General features: G+C 42.2%; 1 protein-coding gene across 1 annotated transcript in view; it reads left to right on the forward strand.

Moving 5' to 3' along the window:
• Positions 1-19163, forward strand: part of ADCY5 (adenylate cyclase 5) — an 89844-nt gene that overhangs the window by 59381 nt on the left and 11300 nt on the right. The window contains exons 4-11 of the mRNA XM_072417905.1: positions 6579-6690; positions 7321-7448; positions 8163-8321; positions 9506-9647; positions 13686-13826; positions 14756-14778; positions 18177-18321; positions 18788-18885. Of these exons, the coding sequence (XP_072274006.1) occupies positions 6579-6690; positions 7321-7448; positions 8163-8321; positions 9506-9647; positions 13686-13826; positions 14756-14778; positions 18177-18321; positions 18788-18885 (948 nt within the window). The remainder of the gene's footprint in view (positions 1-6578; positions 6691-7320; positions 7449-8162; positions 8322-9505; positions 9648-13685; positions 13827-14755; positions 14779-18176; positions 18322-18787; positions 18886-19163) is intronic.

The raw sequence follows: 19163 nt of genomic DNA on the forward strand, positions 1-19163 counted from the left end.
CCCAGTAGTTTGTGTCTCTGCCATTCCCACAATGGGGGGATTTGTCCCAGTAGTTTGTGTCTCTGCCTCTCATACGCGTCTATAATAAAGGTGTATTTTCCTTAAAACTTCGCTTCCCAATTATTTATTGTACATTATAGATGCTCTGTGAACACGATGATATGACTTCATGCCACCATATTGCTTTCTATCACTTTTCCATTTGGCAGATTTAGGAATGTGGTTGTTATGGGACTGATAATAAAGCCATGATCAATATAAATACTAATATTGTTTTAAGTGAAATGCAGGGGCTCCATTTGCGCCCCTTGGGTTCGCTTGCCATCCGATTACATTTTCAACCGACAACCCCCCTGCCGGCTCCGTTTCCTCCCCTCCACCATACAGGATAGAGCGAAATTATCAGCCAATATTATAATATTACGTGGATGTGCGCCATTCCCCTCATTGTGGGCGACACAAAGAGATCCGAATTAAAGATGGAAATTCTAATCTAATTCTCATCATTGTCCACCTGGAATTGTGAAATTGCCTTTATTGAGATGTAAGCGGGGATGGCGGATGTGTTCATCTCGGGATGACACCACTCATGAAATAAAGATTTATGAGGAAGACGTTCCATGGTTCTTAGTTTCCATGGAGACACGCTGGGTAATTTTTACATGTGACCCCAGGTCTCCCGCTTAGATGTACAATCTGGGATTATGGATATTGTGCAGCTCTGATATTTGGAATCATCACCCAGTGAGGGGCGGACGATACATTGGGGGGTTACTGAACGAATTTCGGACGTTCACTATGTGAATCATCACCTTACATGGAACATTTTACAAGGCTTGAAGAAAGTTCAACCACCCAATCAATTGCTAGCAAAAATCCATGTTTTATTTCCCTGCACATGATTGGTTAGTCTTTGCAAAGTAGTTTTTAACGTATTCATGTGTACCCAATTATACAGAGATATACCATGTGTAGTGAGCCACAAATGTGCTAGGTGTAATGTAGGCTTAGATACAATATATGGGCAAAGGTCTGTGGTCCCCCGACAATCACACTGATATGAGATTGATGGATATCTCATTTCAAGACCACAGTCATTAATATAAACCCCCCATTACCTAATATTCTCCACTCTTTGGGCTTTTCACAATTTTGGGTTGTGTCTGTGGGAATTTGCCCCCATCGGTGAGGTCAGGTATTGATGGCAGAGATTTGCCCCCATTGGTGAGGTCAGATATTGATGGTGGATATTTGCCCCCATTGGTGAGGTCAGGTGTTGATGGTGGGGATTTGCCCCCACTGGTGAGCTCAGATATTGATGGTGGAGATTTGCCCCCATTGGTAAGGTCAGGTTCTGATGGTGGGGATTTGCCCCCATTGGTGAGGTCAGATATTGATGGTGGAGATTTGCCCCCATTGGTGAGGTCAGATATTGATGGTGGAGATTTGCCCCTATTGGTGAGGTCAGGTACTGATGGTTGGGTGTGAGGTCAGGTACTAATGTTGGATGGGAAGACCTGGCTCACCATTCCAATTCATCCCAAAGGTGTTCTGTAGGGTGAGGTCATGGCTGTGTGCAGGACACTCGAGTTCCTCCACACCAAACTGATGACCACATGTCTTTATGGAGCTGGCTTTGTACCCAGGGGTACAGTTATGGCGGAACAGAAAAGGGTCTTCACCAAACTGTGAGCACAAGGCTGGAAGAGCACAATTGTCTGCAATGTCTTTGTATGATGGAGGATTACCAGGACCCCTCACTGGGGGCACCTGAACCCCATAATTTGCAGAGAAAAACTAACAAATGTATATCCATATACTGAACCTTGTACCTTGTACTCTGCCCAGTGACACCTGGAAATTGTGTTGTCCCCATTACCACAATGATATCACAGTGACAGATAAATGACTCAGCTATCGCTGTCAATACAGATAATATAGTAAATAAAACGAGGAGCAGAATGGGATTCCGGATCCGTCTTTTGTGTTTACCCTCCATTGGCACCCTGGGGATAATGGGGTGTCATGGGAGACAAGTCAGGAGTTTTCTTGGTAATTGTCTTTTTAACCCCCGCCACCATATTGCTTTGTCAGCGCTCCACTAATTTCCCCAGCAGAGAAGAGAGCCTCGGGGGGAGCTGACTGCTATTTACCAGATCCCAATCCGCCATTAATTAGCTGTGAGAAAATAATTAGACACACACTTTCCCTGCACCTCCCCTCATTACTGCCCCCCAGGGCTGTGCCTCTGCCTTCCAGGAACCGTACAGGTGTGTCCTGGGATTTGTAGGGGCCGATATTCAGCATTTTTCTACCAGACCATAAAATTCCCCTATTACTGCAGGTCACATTCACTCATCATCTTCCAATAATGAAAATTTAAAGGGTGACTTTGCTGCAGCTGAGAGATAAAACAACCCCACCGGGGTCACTTTGTTAAGGAAAAGTCTTATAAGGGATTACAAATAAATATTAAAGCTTTTTATAACACACCATGAAGATTATTGTTCATCCACTTCTTGTTATAGGATGACAACACTCTCCTTATTTTTGTATTGCATTCCAGCGTTGTCATATTGTCATATGGGCATCTCAGTGGAGACTACAGGTGGCTGTTCCAGCACTCATTACACACATATGGTCCAGTGTTGTCACCATCAGGAAACCTGCCCTTTGGAAATACCATGGGGCCATTGTTGGAGTGCATGTAAAAATAAAACAAGGATTTAATAATAAAATCAGAATGTTATCCAGTTAGGGTTTATTTCTCACTTATAACCTCATCACACGCACGGCTCCAAAACTTTTCTAGAGCTGCCCCCATTCTCTGGAATGGTCTTCCTCATCCTATTCGACTTGCTCCTACTTTCTGCTCATTTAAAAGAGAACTCAAAATCCATTTTTTAAACTTATCTACCCATCGTCTTCTGTCCCTTAAAACCCTCACTACTTCCAACCACTACATATCTCCCCTCCTATTGTGAGTTAATTCTCCCACCTCCTAGATTGTAAGCTCTTCAGGACAGGGTCCTCTCTTCCAGTGTCAATGTACAGCGCTGCGTAATATGTTGGTGCTATATAAATCCTGTTTAATAATATTATTAATATTATTATTAATAATAATAATAACAATAATATCTCCTCTAAAAGCTTATTCCATTGTTGGACAGAGTTTTGAAAACTATGTTTCTCTCAAGGTGTAAATTTTGCTCTGATCCCCCCATGTCAGAGACTTTTATTCACTTCCTGCCCCTGTGGCTCCCTTCACAAGCAACCCTCCTGCACCACCCTATGAATGCGCAGGATATAGGGACAATGGTCCCTGCAGTCTGCAGCCACATTCCTGGAAATGGGAACTTCATTCTGGAATCGGTGGTGACTCCAGAGAGCTGCAGGTTGCCTGACCTTGGCATGTGATGGGGCACAGAATTTCCAATGAGGCTGCAGTTTGGTGTTGGTGCTACAATGGATATTGGCAGGGACAGGCACTTGTAGGCAAAAATCTGAATGTGCAAAATGACAACACATGAGATTGCGCTGCGAGCTAGGAAATGTCAGATCTGATGAAGCATCCCTTGTCGCAAACCGCAACAATGTGAGCTCAGCATTGTCTTCCCTCGCGTGTCTGGGACTTGTGCTTACCTAAGCGGAAACTGCAGCCGATGGCAATCTATTATACCAAGTGCCCTAATTTCATCCCTGCCCCGCAGACAGCTAAGATTGTCGCCTATTTACTGCAACATCCTGAACAGGAAACTTCCCAAAATCACCAAAAACTAAAGTGTATCACATCCCAAAACAAAATATTTCATACGTTACCAATCCTTATATGTGGTGGCTGCATTCATTTCTTTTTCAGTCTTAGAAAAATTTTAACAATTACAGAAAATACCCAAATACAGAAATACAGTGTTCCTGTCACTTACTGTGATGTGAAATTTTAGTGGCAGAACAATTTCCCCCAATGCTACAGTCTGATCACAACTGTTATTGATTAGATTTCTACCCCTCTATAGACATAAATAGAGGCCAAAGATTGAACAGTCACTCATTTCAACCCCCTCCTAATGTATGCTGCTTTTCCACCTCTTAGATTGTAAGCTTATCGAAGCAGGGTCCTCTCCTCCTCCTGTCTGTGTCTGTCTGTCATTTGCAACCCCTATTTAATGTACAGCAATATTCTGTCCTGCCAGTTAGGAAGTTGGAACTCCAGATTATTGGGTGCTCTGCCTGGCACTCTACATTATTGGGTGCTCTGCCTGGCACTCCATATAATTGGTTATTACTGTTCTGTTCAGCTCCAATTGTGCTGAAAAAAAGTGAATTATTACACCAAAATGGGAAATAATTTTTCTTTAATACCCGGAACTAAATGCTGCTATGTCTCTATGTCTATATAATATGGGCAGCACTGACATCATTCCTAATGTTGGCCACCACCCCTTGTGAAAATTGGAGACAGGAATGCCAATGTGTGAACAGAATATCTGAACTGGGAATTTGAGGGTGGAATAGCCCCAATCCAAGCCAAAATCAACTCCAACAGGAAAACTGTGCAAATTATTGGTGGCCATACTGAGTTATTCATATCATTGGTGGCAAAGTTGAGCACTCCATATTATTGGTGGCTATGTTTGGTGCCCCATGTCACTAGTGGCTCCGCTGGGTGCTCTGTATTATTGGTGGCTATGCTTGGCACTCCATATCATTGGTGGCTATGCTGGGCACTCCATATCATTGGTGGCTATGCTGGGCACTCCATATCATTGGTGGCTATGTTGGGCTCTTCATATCATTGGTGGGTATGCTGGGTGCTCCATATCATTGGTGGCTACACTTGCCATGCATGTGATTGATAGATACACTCAGGACTCCATATCACTGGTGGCTGCATTGGGATCTCAATATATTTGGTTGCTATGCTTGGCATTCCATATCATCAGTCGCTATGCTCGGCACCTCCTTTGTCATTTAGATATGAGAGGTTCCAGCTGGACATGGCACTGTGCCGGCCCCAGGATTCCTGGAATCGTCTCAGCAGTAATGGCTGCTAATAGTGTGTGTGAGCTCCTTATCTGCTGACATTCCCGGTTTCTCTGTAACGTGTATATGAAAGGCAGATCCTCTATAGAATGTGCCGGACAATCTGTTTATTCTGCGATAATCAATCTGCTCATCAATTGTGGAATCCAGGAGATGTTCCGGGCACCCTCATTGTATAGCTGCCTATATACCCTCCCTGATGGTGGTGCCAGTCACCTCTGAACCATATTGGCTCTTGGTGGTTTTATATATACTTTTATATATAATTACTACAATTACTACACAGATATTGTTTGAGGTATAATCCATCCTGTACTGCAGCAGTATGCAGGAATACACTACAGACCAATGCATCACAATGATACAATGCTACATTCACACAACCGCATGATGCCAGTTATATAGCCCCGAAACCCCAGAGCCCTTATGCCTGGCAGGTGCCCAACAGAGGGCACATATAAATTAATTTTGGGGGCCTCCTGTGGCCCAGTCCCCCACTAATATCAAACCATTTCAAGCGTTGTGGGGTCAGCTGACGTCTTTCCACCCAACCCACCTGGATGCCAGTCCATTACAAAAGAGCATGGCTTGGTGGTGTTAGCAGATGCTCAGCAGCTGGTGGGTTGTTGGCGAGGAGCCACCATGGAAATAATGCCCAGAGACTAACCATGGTGAATGAGATTAAACAAAGTTTCATTTTGTCAATAGTTCCCAACTATGTACTAGTGAAGAAAATAGAAAATAAAATGACATCTGATTGTATCGCTGAAAACAGCACAATTTGTGCTTACTGACACCAAGCTGAGGGGAGACTTTTATAAAATGTTCGGTCTGAGGGTTCTGTGATGCGCTGTGGAATATCTCAGTGCTATATCCATACATGGGTATTATAAATCATTCACTCTGGAAGTAGAAATAAATGACTCCTCTGGTAAATCAGAGTCAATATTTACAACTGGAAGCAGATTCACTAAGGGACTTTTCAGAGAAATTCACCTCAGTGATCCAATCGTGTGAAATAAAATTTTCGACAGAGCTCAGTAGCTCAAGTTTAAATCATACACACAGCTGCACGAGTCAGAGACTCCGCCCCTCCTTGTGTGCTCCCAAATTGACCTACTTGGAGATTCAATTAGAGAGGCAGCCTGAAGGCTAAAAAATTTTTCTGGGTTGTACTGGTGTCAGAGGTGCACAGTGGGAGATGTTTTGTAGTCCACTATGAGAACTAGGAACAATGTAACTGATAGGAGTGCAGCACAGGCAGGGAGCACAGCTCACAAGATTTCCAATAGGGAACACTTCTCAGGGTTTAATTACATTGTTTGGAATAATAGGAATACAAAAGAACAATAATAAATAGATTTAACAATCCAAGACAAATCTGTTAGGTGAATGGGTTGGAGTTGCCCAATGGTCATCCTGCATGGTTAGTCGGTGTGGTCCCCTGACAGTGACACCCAACACACTGACCACACATTGTAGTCAGTCCGGGAGTCATTCATACCACATTATTCTCCTTTGTGTTCTTCTTTCAGCATCCTCTTTGCCGACATTGAGGGGTTTACCAGTTTGGCATCGCAGTGCACCGCACAGGAATTGGTGATGACTCTCAACGAGCTGTTTGCCCGTTTTGACAAGCTGGCAGCGGTAAGAATACCATGATCTGTATTCATAATTCAATATTATACACGCATAGAATGGCCCCTCGAATTGGCCTTTCTAGGGCCAGACTGCAGAGAAAATGTCCCTGATATAACTTCCTATCCACATGATGAACACAGATCTTCCGTTCCCTATTTTAGGTCCACAGCTGTCTGCAGTTTTGGTCCTGCTCAGTATTTTTCTTGAGAATCAAAGAAGTTGCATGCATCAGCACCTATATGATGAGAAAATGTGGGGCTTCAGTTATAGACAGGCAGTCTGAAAACAAAGAGCTCCTGCTGGGGGTTCTCTGATTTTTATTTTTTACCATTTTGTTTTTAGTTTTCTTTTAGGTTTCTGTGGCCATCAGTAAAAAATCTGCACAGATAATGATTGAAGTGGCACAGAGATAATCCACAAATATTGTTTTTTAGAAGGATGAGTGCTGCAGCAAACCATCATCTCCCTCCATCTGTAGATACCAATATGTCGTAGTCTGTGTCGCACATTACCCTGTGGTCCTCTATGGATTCTGACCGCATGCAGCACGCACATCGCTGTCACATGATCTGGGTGACAAGGTTCTGTATTTCACTGGTTCTGATCTATTTCCGAATTGTCTTTTTTTTTCTGCAGGAGAACCATTGTCTGCGGATAAAGATCCTGGGGGATTGCTACTACTGTGTGTCCGGCCTGCCGGAGGCCCGTGCTGATCATGCCCACTGCTGTGTGGAGATGGGATTGGACATGATTGAGGCAATATCGTAAGTTCGGTGACCGGTACACAACAGGGCGTCCGTCAAAGCTGTAAATCTGAATAGAGAATGTTCATTCCAGTCAGCCAATCATGTTCCAGTAACAATCCCGATGTTTAAATCCCTTGCACATGATTGGTTATTCACGGTAAACATTTTCACATGGTTTAGTATTGTCCACTTTGCTGAGTAAATGGCTTCCACTCCTTTAGTAAATTACTCCAGTGTATCGGCCATCAGATGGGAAGAGGCCGAGCTGAACATACTGATAGAGGGGGTTTATGTTCTGCTTTGGATCTGATTGATTGATGATTGGTCAGTGTATGATTGGTAGGGAGTTGTCCAGGTATTCCGTAGGGAGGAATATCCATATGTCACATTAAGCTCTCTACACACTACAATCTGTCTTGGATCTACTGACTGTAATTTAGTTTCGATAGCCTTTCTGCTTGAATACAGACTGATTGGTTAGTCTGGGCAGGACCTCATGTTACATATATTCTCCAATGGAGATTACCCATTGAATGGGGAGCCTCATAAAGGATTGTTGTGCAGAAATAGGCACTGGTTTGGGGGTCCCTAAAGAGATCAGAAAAAATAATAGGTCTCCTGGGTGTCTATTGCGGAACCTCTCAGTTTTTCATTTTCCTGGTAGATTTGTATTATTTGTCCCCTTTATATACATTTTATCCATCTGTGTAAATTTTGTGTCTCCCGCTTAAGGCTGGTGAGGGAAGTGACCGGGGTGAATGTCAATATGCGAGTAGGGATTCACAGCGGCCGCGTGCACTGCGGGGTCCTGGGGCTGCGCAAGTGGCAGTTTGATGTCTGGTCCAATGAGGTAACTCTGGCCAATCACATGGAAGCTGGAGGCAAAGCGGGGTAAGTTGCTGATTTTGTCATGTGATGTGAGCAACTTCCTAGAGGGGGGGCAGTCTGATATGGAAATATATGCAGAGTATCTGAATAAATTTACCCCCCCCCACCATCAGTTGGATCAATTTCTTTCTTTGGGGGGCTGATGTCAGCGGGGTCACTGGGGTCAGATCCAAGGAATATCTGATGGGAAGATTTTAGCATTATAATCTCTATAATTTGCATTTAAATTACCATGAATTGCCAAGAATATAATTGGTTCATCTATCAATCCTTCAATGTATGGAAATTGTTCTCAGATCTGGGAAAGTTAATAAAGTCAAATTTATTTTATTTAAAAATGTATTTCATGACAAAGTTAAATTAATTTTTTTAATTCTGTGATTGTAACAGCCTGACATCAGACTTTATTGCATCATTCTCTATTTGTATGCTGGGAAGGGGGAGGGGTTTATCTGCCATCCAATCAAGTTGTACTTTTTGAAACAATGCCAATTTAACATGTTTCTGGGCGATGCAGAATGGGGTCTTGGGAAGGGTAACCTCTTTTGTGTCCCCCCCCCCCCCCCCCCCCCAGTTACTGACAGTAATAGGGATTGCAGTAGGTGCTATCTGCACTGTCTGCACTGGTGTGGCCCCATCAGCCTTCACCTCGTAAAGTGACAGGCGGGGACACATTGGGGACACGTGCTGTGCTATCCCCCAATATACTGCAGGATCATGAAGAATATTGATAAGTCCCTGAAGTCCAATGGGCCCCAGACTTCTGCCTAGATTTCCTATGTATGATCCAACTTGAAGGTGCTCAGGGTGGTTATGGGGTGGGAGGGGCCCATGGGCACCTGACTGGTGGGGGGATGATTTACTATTACAGTACTGTGCCACACCTATGTTAGCGCGATTCACTTTGTATGACATGACAGCTGAACAGACATACAGATATTTCATCTGGTCTGACAGGTCCTCTTTGTAAATTCCTCATAGAAACTGATTTACCTTTTCTGTAACCCCTCTGACAGTCTCGTATTTTCTGTGGTCAGAATATTTTCTCTGTGGTTTGTACTGACCTTGGGTGATTGATTGGACTGACATTATACTCCTAGCTTAGATGAATATTCAGGACTTTTTATCTTTATGCTCTGCCCACTAACCTTCCTGAATTTAGTGACATGTTGAATTTTATTTCTCAGACGGATCCACATCACGAAGGCGACTCTGAACTACCTGAACGGAGATTATGAGGTGGAGCCAGGTGCAGGAGGTGAGCGAAACGCGTATCTGAAGAAGCACAACATTGAAACGTTCCTGATTGTACAGTGCAGCCAGAAGAGGGTAAGAATCACTTCAAAATTCTAATAAGAGGGCTCTCCAACCAAAACTGATATTTCTATTATAGGTTACTATAAGTGATAATGCAATTTGAATTCAATCCCATAATCCAATGTTATAATGGCACAACTGGGAGCCCTTTCTTCTCCTTGAAGAATTATAAGGAGAAGAAAGCGCTCCCAGTAGTATGTCGCCATTATAACATACTAAGCTAACATTCATAGGGACACCTGTAGGTAAGATTATGGTATTACGTTCAATTCTAGATAGACACAGGAAATCCAAAATGTTTCAGTTGTCACCATAACAGGAACAGAGGTGAAATCCTAATTTCCTGCTCTCGGGGTCCCCCTGTCCGTCTCGAAGGGGGACACTCAGAGTGTGAATATCCAGTTCAGTTGACAGTTTGACACTCATAGTGTGAATATCCCGCTGTTCATGTGACCCCTCCATGGTGTCCTCTCCTCCGCCCGTCCTTGGATCACCTCTCTCAGCTGATGATAAGCAGACTCTGCGCCCCGCCTGCACTCAGCGTTAATGCACCGCTGCAGAGAAAAGGACGCATTTCTGGCTGAGCGCTCTGTATCTAGACATTCACCAGCTGCCTGCCAAATCATTAACAAGTCCGGCCTGAACTGCGCTGTAAATAAACAACTTCCAGTATTATTCTTCCTTTCCATGATGGAGACTGGAAGTCCACTGAAGGCTGAGTGCAGTTTTGGGAGGAAGCTGTTGTCCTGGATCATGTAATGAATTCTCAGATTTCTGGCCTGTGATGAGCTCTGTGTGGTCTCAGCTGCACCCACTATGACCAATTTTAGGAGCTCCAACTTTGTAATGTTTTTTTATCTATTATGACGAGTGCAGCAATAGAACTGAGACAACACATCTGAGAATCAGAAAACTAACTTAGAACTGAAAAAGTAAAGCGCCTATTAACCCTAATAACCCTTCCCCGCTGTGTGGTGTCTAACGTACGCAGAACTGAACCTTAACCCTGCAGATTCCTTACCTTTCATGGAGCACAATGACTCAGAACACCAGCCAGGATATAGTCAGAGGTCGGCTGTATTCAGGGAATGTTTAAAATATGAATACATAAAATCCCCCCGAAAAATTTCCCATATCATAGATTGGTTACTTTTTTTGATCATCAATAATAATATCACATTGAGAGGCCATCACAATCATCACAAACAGGAAATCACATCCCTGCCCAAAGAGCTTACAATCTAAATGAGGAGGGGCGGTGACAAGGTGATGAGAGGGAGAGTTGGCAGTCATACAACATAAACAATGTGCGTTTGCTTTCCCCTGAGCCGCTCTCCATATGTATTGACAGTGAACAGTTGACAGTTGGCGGTGATGTTTGTGTTGTACTCAGTGAAATGATGGGAAGTGTTGGGAATATGACGGGGGAGGGGGGGATGCTGCGGGTCACATTTATATAGATTGCTGAAAAGTGAGACTGATTAACAACCTGCTAAATGCCAGATGGAGCGTCCTATCGAATGCGAGCGACACGAAATGCGTCTAAGAATAATAACAGCTCTGTATAAATATAAACCTTGGTATGAAATCATCTCAAACACGGCAACCATTCGGTCTGTTTAACATCCCAGGGAAAGTGTTTTGTTATATCTGTGCAAGAATACCTGGAGATCCTGCCAGAGATCTTGGGAGATGATAACTTCCTGTGCTGCACAAAGGACTACAAAACACCTCCTCATCCTGAGAGAGAGGGGGGGGGGGTCCTGTAGTTGCTGAATAGATAAAGTACAGAGAACATGGATGGGGGTGTAAATAGTTGAGAGTGGCAGGATATCAGCCACCGACCAATCATCACATAGATGTGTACTATGGTGACTTTTAGCTTTACATGCATCCCATTGGTGGACACGCCACACATGTATCAATTGTCTCCTTTTAGTAAATCGGATCGAACGCTGTGCGGTTCTGTCCTCATATAAACCCGGGAGGATTTTCTCCCAATAGTTTTTTTTTTGTGTAAATAAAATCATTTTTGGTGCTGGATTTGGATGATCAGATTGGAGCCCCCATGAATCCCACCATTGAGAAGCCGCTGACCTGCGTACGACTCGGGTTTATCCGACCCCTGCACCTTGGGCCCTTCCCTGGGATACAGAACTTTCCCAGACTGTCATGGCAGCCGGGGCCCCTCTATCCCGCGGATAATCCACCTCTCTCCTGTCCAATCATAACATAGCCCTAATTCCGGGATTACGGAAGCTCCTCCAATAATTGTATTTATGGCAAGTAATGAAGCACAAATATACAAAGTGATACAAAGATACGGCGACATCCAAACAAATGCAGAGCCATCCAAAACAATAAACTTCCCCCAAATTACTCAGGGGCCCCATAAAATGAAAATCAGTTATTTCCTGGGATGATAAAATCTCCAATTTACAAAGTTTGGATTTAATGTCAGCTGTTATGAATTTATTTATTATCATTAACTCACAAAACATTTACACCAAGCATAAATTAATAATTTTATATGATAACAGAACTTTTCCTGGGTTGGGTCGGAATGAACTGTAGTGCAGAGATATACAGGACAGAAGGATTCGAGTACAGCAGGGCACACAAATGAGCTGCACAATACAGAACAGTATATGCAGAATAGTATATTGAAATAATAATATTAATATTGGATGATTGTAATAATTGTTTATTGCATATTTTATTAGGTTATCCTATATAATTCAAATATTTATTGTGTGTATGTGGCGCTAACATTCACCCACCATGAATTGATACAAAGTTACAATATTAATATGAATATCTGACACTGAGCTGTATTCATTGTGATTGTATTCGACACCAGCGCCACCTAGTGGACTAATTTAGATTGACATCCTCAACATAATGCTTCCCACTTGATTTTTCTGTTATTTTATTGGAGGCATTGCACCTTATTTATTAAAGTTCTCCAAAACTGGAGAAGATAGACTATCATGGGAAAACCTAGCAAACCTGAAATAGATTATTTAAAATAATTTGGCAAATATTTTTAATTCTGTATCCATTTCAAGTTTAATGGATTACCCAGGTTCTCCCATGATAGTCTATATCCAGCCTTAACTTTAATAAATATAGGTCCATAATCTACCAGCAATGTTGGTCAGTCTGGGCTTAGATGGATATTCCAAGGCAGGCTGCACACAGTGGACCCTATGTAATACCTGAAAATGATGCACAGCCACCATCACAGGTCTAGGATAAAGCTTTCTAAAGGAAAGGGTAGGGTGGGCTATATGGGCTGACTTGCTGCAGTTTCAAATCTACACAGTGTTTAGTGAATTCAGAGTAAGTAATTTAATTCAAGAACAGCTGGTAAGCTGGTACAACTGTGCAAAGCAAGAGGAGGATGGAGGGCAGATTCATTGAAGGGGAGGTTGGAGGGCAGATTTAATAAGGGGAGGCTGGAGGGTAGATTTAATGAAGGGAAGGCTGGAGGGCAGATTTAATGAAGGGGAAGCTGGAGGGCAGATTTATTGAAGGGGAGGTTGGAGGGCAGATTTAATAAAGGGGAGGCTAGAGGGCAGATTTAATAAGGGGAGACTGGAGGGTAGATTTAATGAAGGGAAGGCTGGAGGACAGATTTAATGAAGGGGAAGCTGGAGGGCAGATTTATTGAAGGGGAGGCTGGAGGGCGGATTTATTAAAGGGGAGGTTGGGGGGCAGATTTAATGAAGGCAGGACTGGAGGGTAGATTTAATAAAGGGAAGGCTGGAGGGCAGATTTAATGAAGGGGAGACTGGAGGGCAGATTTAATGAAATAGCTGTGCACATTTGCATTGTTTTTTTCCTATGATCTATGCTCAGAGAGCTTGGCAGCTGTAGGGTAAAACCTTTTATATAATAGGGTCATTGGTGGACAGGGGGGGTTGGGGACAGTGCCACTCTCTGACCTATTTAAGGTCGAGTCCCAGTAAATCAATGTTGCTGCGGCTGGCAGTGATTCTCCTGCAGGCATTGTTCTCAAAGCCAAAATCTATTTCTGTTCTTGTGTAGAAAGAAGAAAAGGCCATGATCGCCAAGATGAACCGGCAGCGTACCAACTCCATTGGGCACAACCCAGCACACTGGGGGATGGAGAGGAATTTCTACAACCACATGGGCACCAACCAAGTCTCCAAGGAAATGAAGAGAATGGTAGGTGGATAGAAAATCAATTTTCTATAGTTAGTTTATGTTTTGGGTGAAGGCAATCACAGCAAAAAGAAATGCCGGGCAACTAAATCATGTTATCATTAGGCAGGATGGTGGGGGCCTAGGAGCCATTTATCACAGTTGTGTAGGAGGGGCGATTCAATAGAGGTTCACTAAGGTTCACTGGGGGCATGTGTTGCAGGTGTGCATGGGAGTGTTGTAAATGATCATTTGAACAGCCAAACACAACCCAGAGATAAAGGTGATATATGCAAGGAAAGTTTATTCAGCAGGATTGTTAGTATATGTAATGGTTTACTGTGGAAAAAGTAAATAGCAGAAATTACTTTTTAAAGACATTTTGTGTAATTTTCCAACAATGTGAGACATTGTGAAATATTTGACCTGTCCTCAATGCAAAATTCCTTTAGTTCCAAAATGTTTGTGGGTTTCCTTCCGTAAACTGCACATTTTACAACAACATTTCACTGGGATTCAGATCAGGGCTTTGATTGGGAATCTTTTAGCACCAATCTAAACCGGCCAATCCTGGACACAATATCAGTCATGTGACATCTGCACCCCTTTTAGATAATTGTCAGTGGAATGATTGAGTGCAAATAATTTTGGGTGACTGAGGATCAGCATGACACCCCAGCAGTTACAATTTTCCACATGAAGACAGCAATGGAAGCTTATTATATATTTATGTTAAGATAGAAAAGAAATGTTCTCATTACTCAGTGAAACGTTTTCTTTTCCTGATTTGGAAGTTTGCAGTCTGCTATTTTATTGCTGCTTTCTGATTGGGTGTTGTGCCGAGTTGTTTCACATGATAAATGAATTCTCTTGTAGATGCAGATTGATGTTGTATTTCGTACATTTTATTTACTTGATTCATATTGACATATTTTTTGTTTTTTTCCCTACAGGGTTTTGAAGACCCAAAGGACAAGTAAGTACCCAGATCTGGCAAGGCCCCAGTTGAATAATACTCCTGCACTGTGACCCCTCCTGTCCTTCCAGCTGGTTATCCTCTCAGAGGGTGTCAGGAGGGCAGCCGGTGCCAGCTGCTGGCGTATCTCAGCTCTGATGCCCTTTTCGGGGTAATCTTAAAATCTGACAATCTGGCAGCCGCAGCTCGACACCTCCTGTCCTATTATGGGGATTTCAGAATTAGCGAGCGGTGAAACTGATTTCCAGACACAATATGCTCGGCTGTCACAGTTTACAATTTTATGTTTATTTTTGGAGTAAAAAAATGTGAATAATTCGGAGAGAAAAATCAGAAAACAGAAGATAATAATATCTGTGAAAGTGAAATTTATCATTCACTGATCATATCGCACCATAGTGATAAATTCCGTGGATCAATGATCATACAGTACACATTCACTATAGTGATATTTTCCCTGGATTAAGTAGATTGACAAAACGATCCATTGTTTATTTATAGATAATCACACAAAAGTCATGCAAAACACCCTTGTGAATGTTGTTTTTGTTTTGTGTGAAAGGGTATTTAACCTGTCTGTCACAGATGAATATTCCATTCCACTAGAGATGGGTGAATATGCCTGGATGAGGTTGGTGAAGAGTTGGGCAAATGTTCTATGAGGTTGAGTGAACATTCTTTGTTGATGGGCAAACAATATCCAAATTTGGGTTACCATTCTGTGTTATTGGGCAACGTTCTTTGAAGTTGGATGAACAGTCTTTACAGTTGGTTAAAAGTCTGTAAAGTTTGATAAATGTTCTTTAAAGGTGTGTGAATGTTTTTTGAAGTTGGGTAAATGTTCTTTGAAGTTAGGCGAATGTTCTAGTCACATCCCCTTGAGGACTATGGTAGATGAATCTTTCACCTAAATGAATGCATTTTCTCTTAGGATTAAATACCCTCAGAACATTTGGTCCTTTAAGAGAAAGATTCATCTCCCATAGACCTCGGGGGGTGTGACTGAAACACTGAGTTTGCTCAGTGTCAAAGGCATATTCACCCATCTCTAGTGGAATGAAATATTCATCTGTGACAGACAGGTTACATACCCTTTCACACAAAACAAAAACAACATTCACAAGGGTGTTATTCATGACTTTTGTGTGATTATCTATAAATAAACAACAGATCATTTTGTAAATCTACCTAATTATTATTATTATTAAACAGGATTTATATAGCGCCAACATATTACGCAGCGCTGTACATTAAATAGGGTGAATATATCACTATGGTGAATGTGCACTGTATGATCATTGATCCACCTAATGCAAAAATTGATTCTATGTTTTTCCAACACCTTTGTATTTAAAGACATTCAATTAATACAAAGAGGGTGAACAAACACTTTGGGTGAACCATTGGCTATTTGATTGGTTTATTTTGATTCTTATTAAACTTTAAATCTTTAATAGAAAGTTAATTTCCTGTTGTAGTGACATCTTCAGTACCCCCCCCCCCCCTCCCCCAGAGGCTGCCATCGCTCTTTCACCCAGGAGTCAGTCGGTTAAATACACAGCGAGGTTATGGGATGGAAGTGTCTGTGTTTGGACTCTCCTTGTGCCCCCCTCAGATTTTCTCACGGGTAAAAATTCTCCGGCTCTGTATGAGCCCATATTCGGACAAACGTCCGCAATCCTCGGGGAAATATATGACTTAATCGCAGCAACGTTTAACCCTTTCACGTTCCAGAACATTCGCTGCAGAATTTCTACTGATATGACTGCAATAAGGATGATGAAACTTTGCCTGGAAGGGGCAGATATCAGAAGTGAGAGCCAAGAGCAGCCGAACATTCCAGAACATTTCAATGCTTCAAACTATGATTTCAAAATGCCATAAAGCAGCTTAAATCCAAAATCAAAAAAACACAAAAACAGATTTCAGGCTCCCAATTCAAACTCAATTTATGTGTTTTTTATGTAATTTGATTTTGGAAAAATTGGTGTTGATCCTGCCAGTGACTTGCTCATGCTGCTTTGATGCCAGTGCATCAGATGCCATAACATAATATACATTACATGCAACATAATGCACATCAGTTGGCCACCCAGATGTGAAAAGACTCTTACCAATATATATTTTTTTCTTTATATACAATTTATATTATGCAATACTTTTGGGTTTTACTTTAGAAAAAACTATTAAAAATATTGCAGTTTTTATTTACCACTTGCAGCCAGCAGGTGGAGAGTTCTGGGTAAGAATAGAGAGGATCTCTGGAGGATCTTTGAAAAGCCAAATACAGCTGGGAGACACACTATTTTTAGCAAGAGTGACATGCATGTAGAATAGTCATTTATAGACAGGCAGCCAATCAGTATGCAAGCAATGCTGAATATTATTGAAATAAATTAATTCTCTTTAATAGAGACCTGGGACTCTATTTATAAATTATTCCCTCTGTCTGCAGTTCGCTGACATATGGTCGAATCTCTCCACACTTCTCCTTTCAGTTCCTATTAAAACAATGACTCGTTCTGCCAACTAGTGGCCAATCGTCAAAAGTGCACAGCTGTCACAATATTATTATTATTATTATTATTATTAGACAGGATTTATATAGCTCCAACATATTCCGCAGCGCTGTGCATTAAATAGGGGTTGCAAATGACAGACAGAGGCAGACAGTGACACAGGAGGAGGAGAGGATCCTGCCCCAAAGAGTTTACAATCTAGCAGGTGAGGGAAAAAAATGTTATGAGCAAATTTACTGGAATAATTTATAAATACAGCCCATAGTGTCAGATATATATACTCATATAGTGTGATGTCACAATCATATAAATCCCAGTATTTGTGCAGTTCAGGTAAATGACAGATCACTCCCTGCTGCAGCCTCTTCTTACAAATCTACAATGCCGCAGTCTGATCACTGGAAAAAAGGAGACAAAGAATTGCTTCTTCCTGCCTGCAGCAGACTGATGACATCATCTCCGGCTAGGCGGAGTCACTGAGTGGTCCATAATGGCGGCTTTTTTTAGGATGGAGCTTTTCTGTCCAGTAACGCTCTTGCTGCACATTGTGACATTGGTTAGTGACAGGTCCTCTTTAAGTTATGAAAGGTTTTTATATAAATGTTATTTTGTCTCATTAGGGACAGATAAAACGGGGTCACGGGTGATTACGGAAAAGTCATATGTTTGTTGACTTTCACTTTGAATAAATCTAATTAAGTTGCAGTCAGACGTCTTCATCCCACTGGAGACAATGAATTGGCTGCACAGAGAGATCCATTGATTCCGCCCTCCACCTCTCAGCCAGGATTTCTCCTTCCAGATAAGATAATTCTGTGCATTTCATGTTTAATGAGATGAAAGTCACCAGAATTACCGAATATCCTGTGTAATCCGCAGGAACATCCAGGAGAACATGAACCCCGAGGATGAGGTGGACGAGTTTTTGGGTCGGGCAATTGACGCGCGAAGTATTGACCGACTGCGATCAGAACATGTGCGCAAAATCCTCTTGACATTCCGCGAACCCGACCTGGAGAAGAAGGTAGTGAATGTGCCCTGTTTTATTAGAATCGAACTCTGGATTGTATAATTGGGTTATCAAGTAAATAAAATTTTAAAATATAAAAAAGGTGAATACAGCAAAATGAATTATTTGTGAGATAAGAGCAGCCAAACATTCTAGAATATCTGAATATAAATATATTTATTACAGAAATGCAGCTACAGCTGTGTCCATGGAATGCAACCCATGCAAAATCTTCTCTTCACAGCATTCACTGTACATAGGCAGAGAATTCCCAAGACACAGCTTTGTATGGTTTCCACTGTGCTACAAACTTTCCCACTTTCATATTGATCTTTGGAATTCATTACCTGACATCACACAGATAACACAATACAGTTTTGTATGATATATTATCTATTGACTCTAAATGACCCCCTGTATGACGGGAGGAATAGGAAGTAACCCAACGGCTTTCAGTCAATGTCTGTCTATCTATTGGCAGTACTCCAAGCAAGTGGACGACCGATTTGGGGCATACGTGGCCTGCGCATTCATTGTCTTCCTCTTCATCTGTTTTGTACAGATCACCATTGTACCACAGTAAGTGTCAACCAAAATTACCGTCCAATATAGTCAGAGCTATTTACAAGGTATTTACTGTATATAGCGCTGACATATGCCACAGCGCTGTACAGAGAACACTGAGCCAAGCACATCAGTCTCTGTACAGAGGAGCTGACACTCAAATGTCCCCCCACAGTCACACACTTTTACTATACATTTATATAGCTCCAACATATACTGCAGTGCTGTACTGAGAACACTGAGACAGTCCCATCACTCTCTGTACAGAGGAGCTGACACTCTAATGTCCCCCC

Source organism: Pyxicephalus adspersus, chromosome 7 (genome assembly GCF_032062135.1).
Source record: "Pyxicephalus adspersus chromosome 7, UCB_Pads_2.0, whole genome shotgun sequence".
NCBI classification, from domain to species: domain Eukaryota; kingdom Metazoa; phylum Chordata; class Amphibia; order Anura; family Pyxicephalidae; genus Pyxicephalus; species Pyxicephalus adspersus.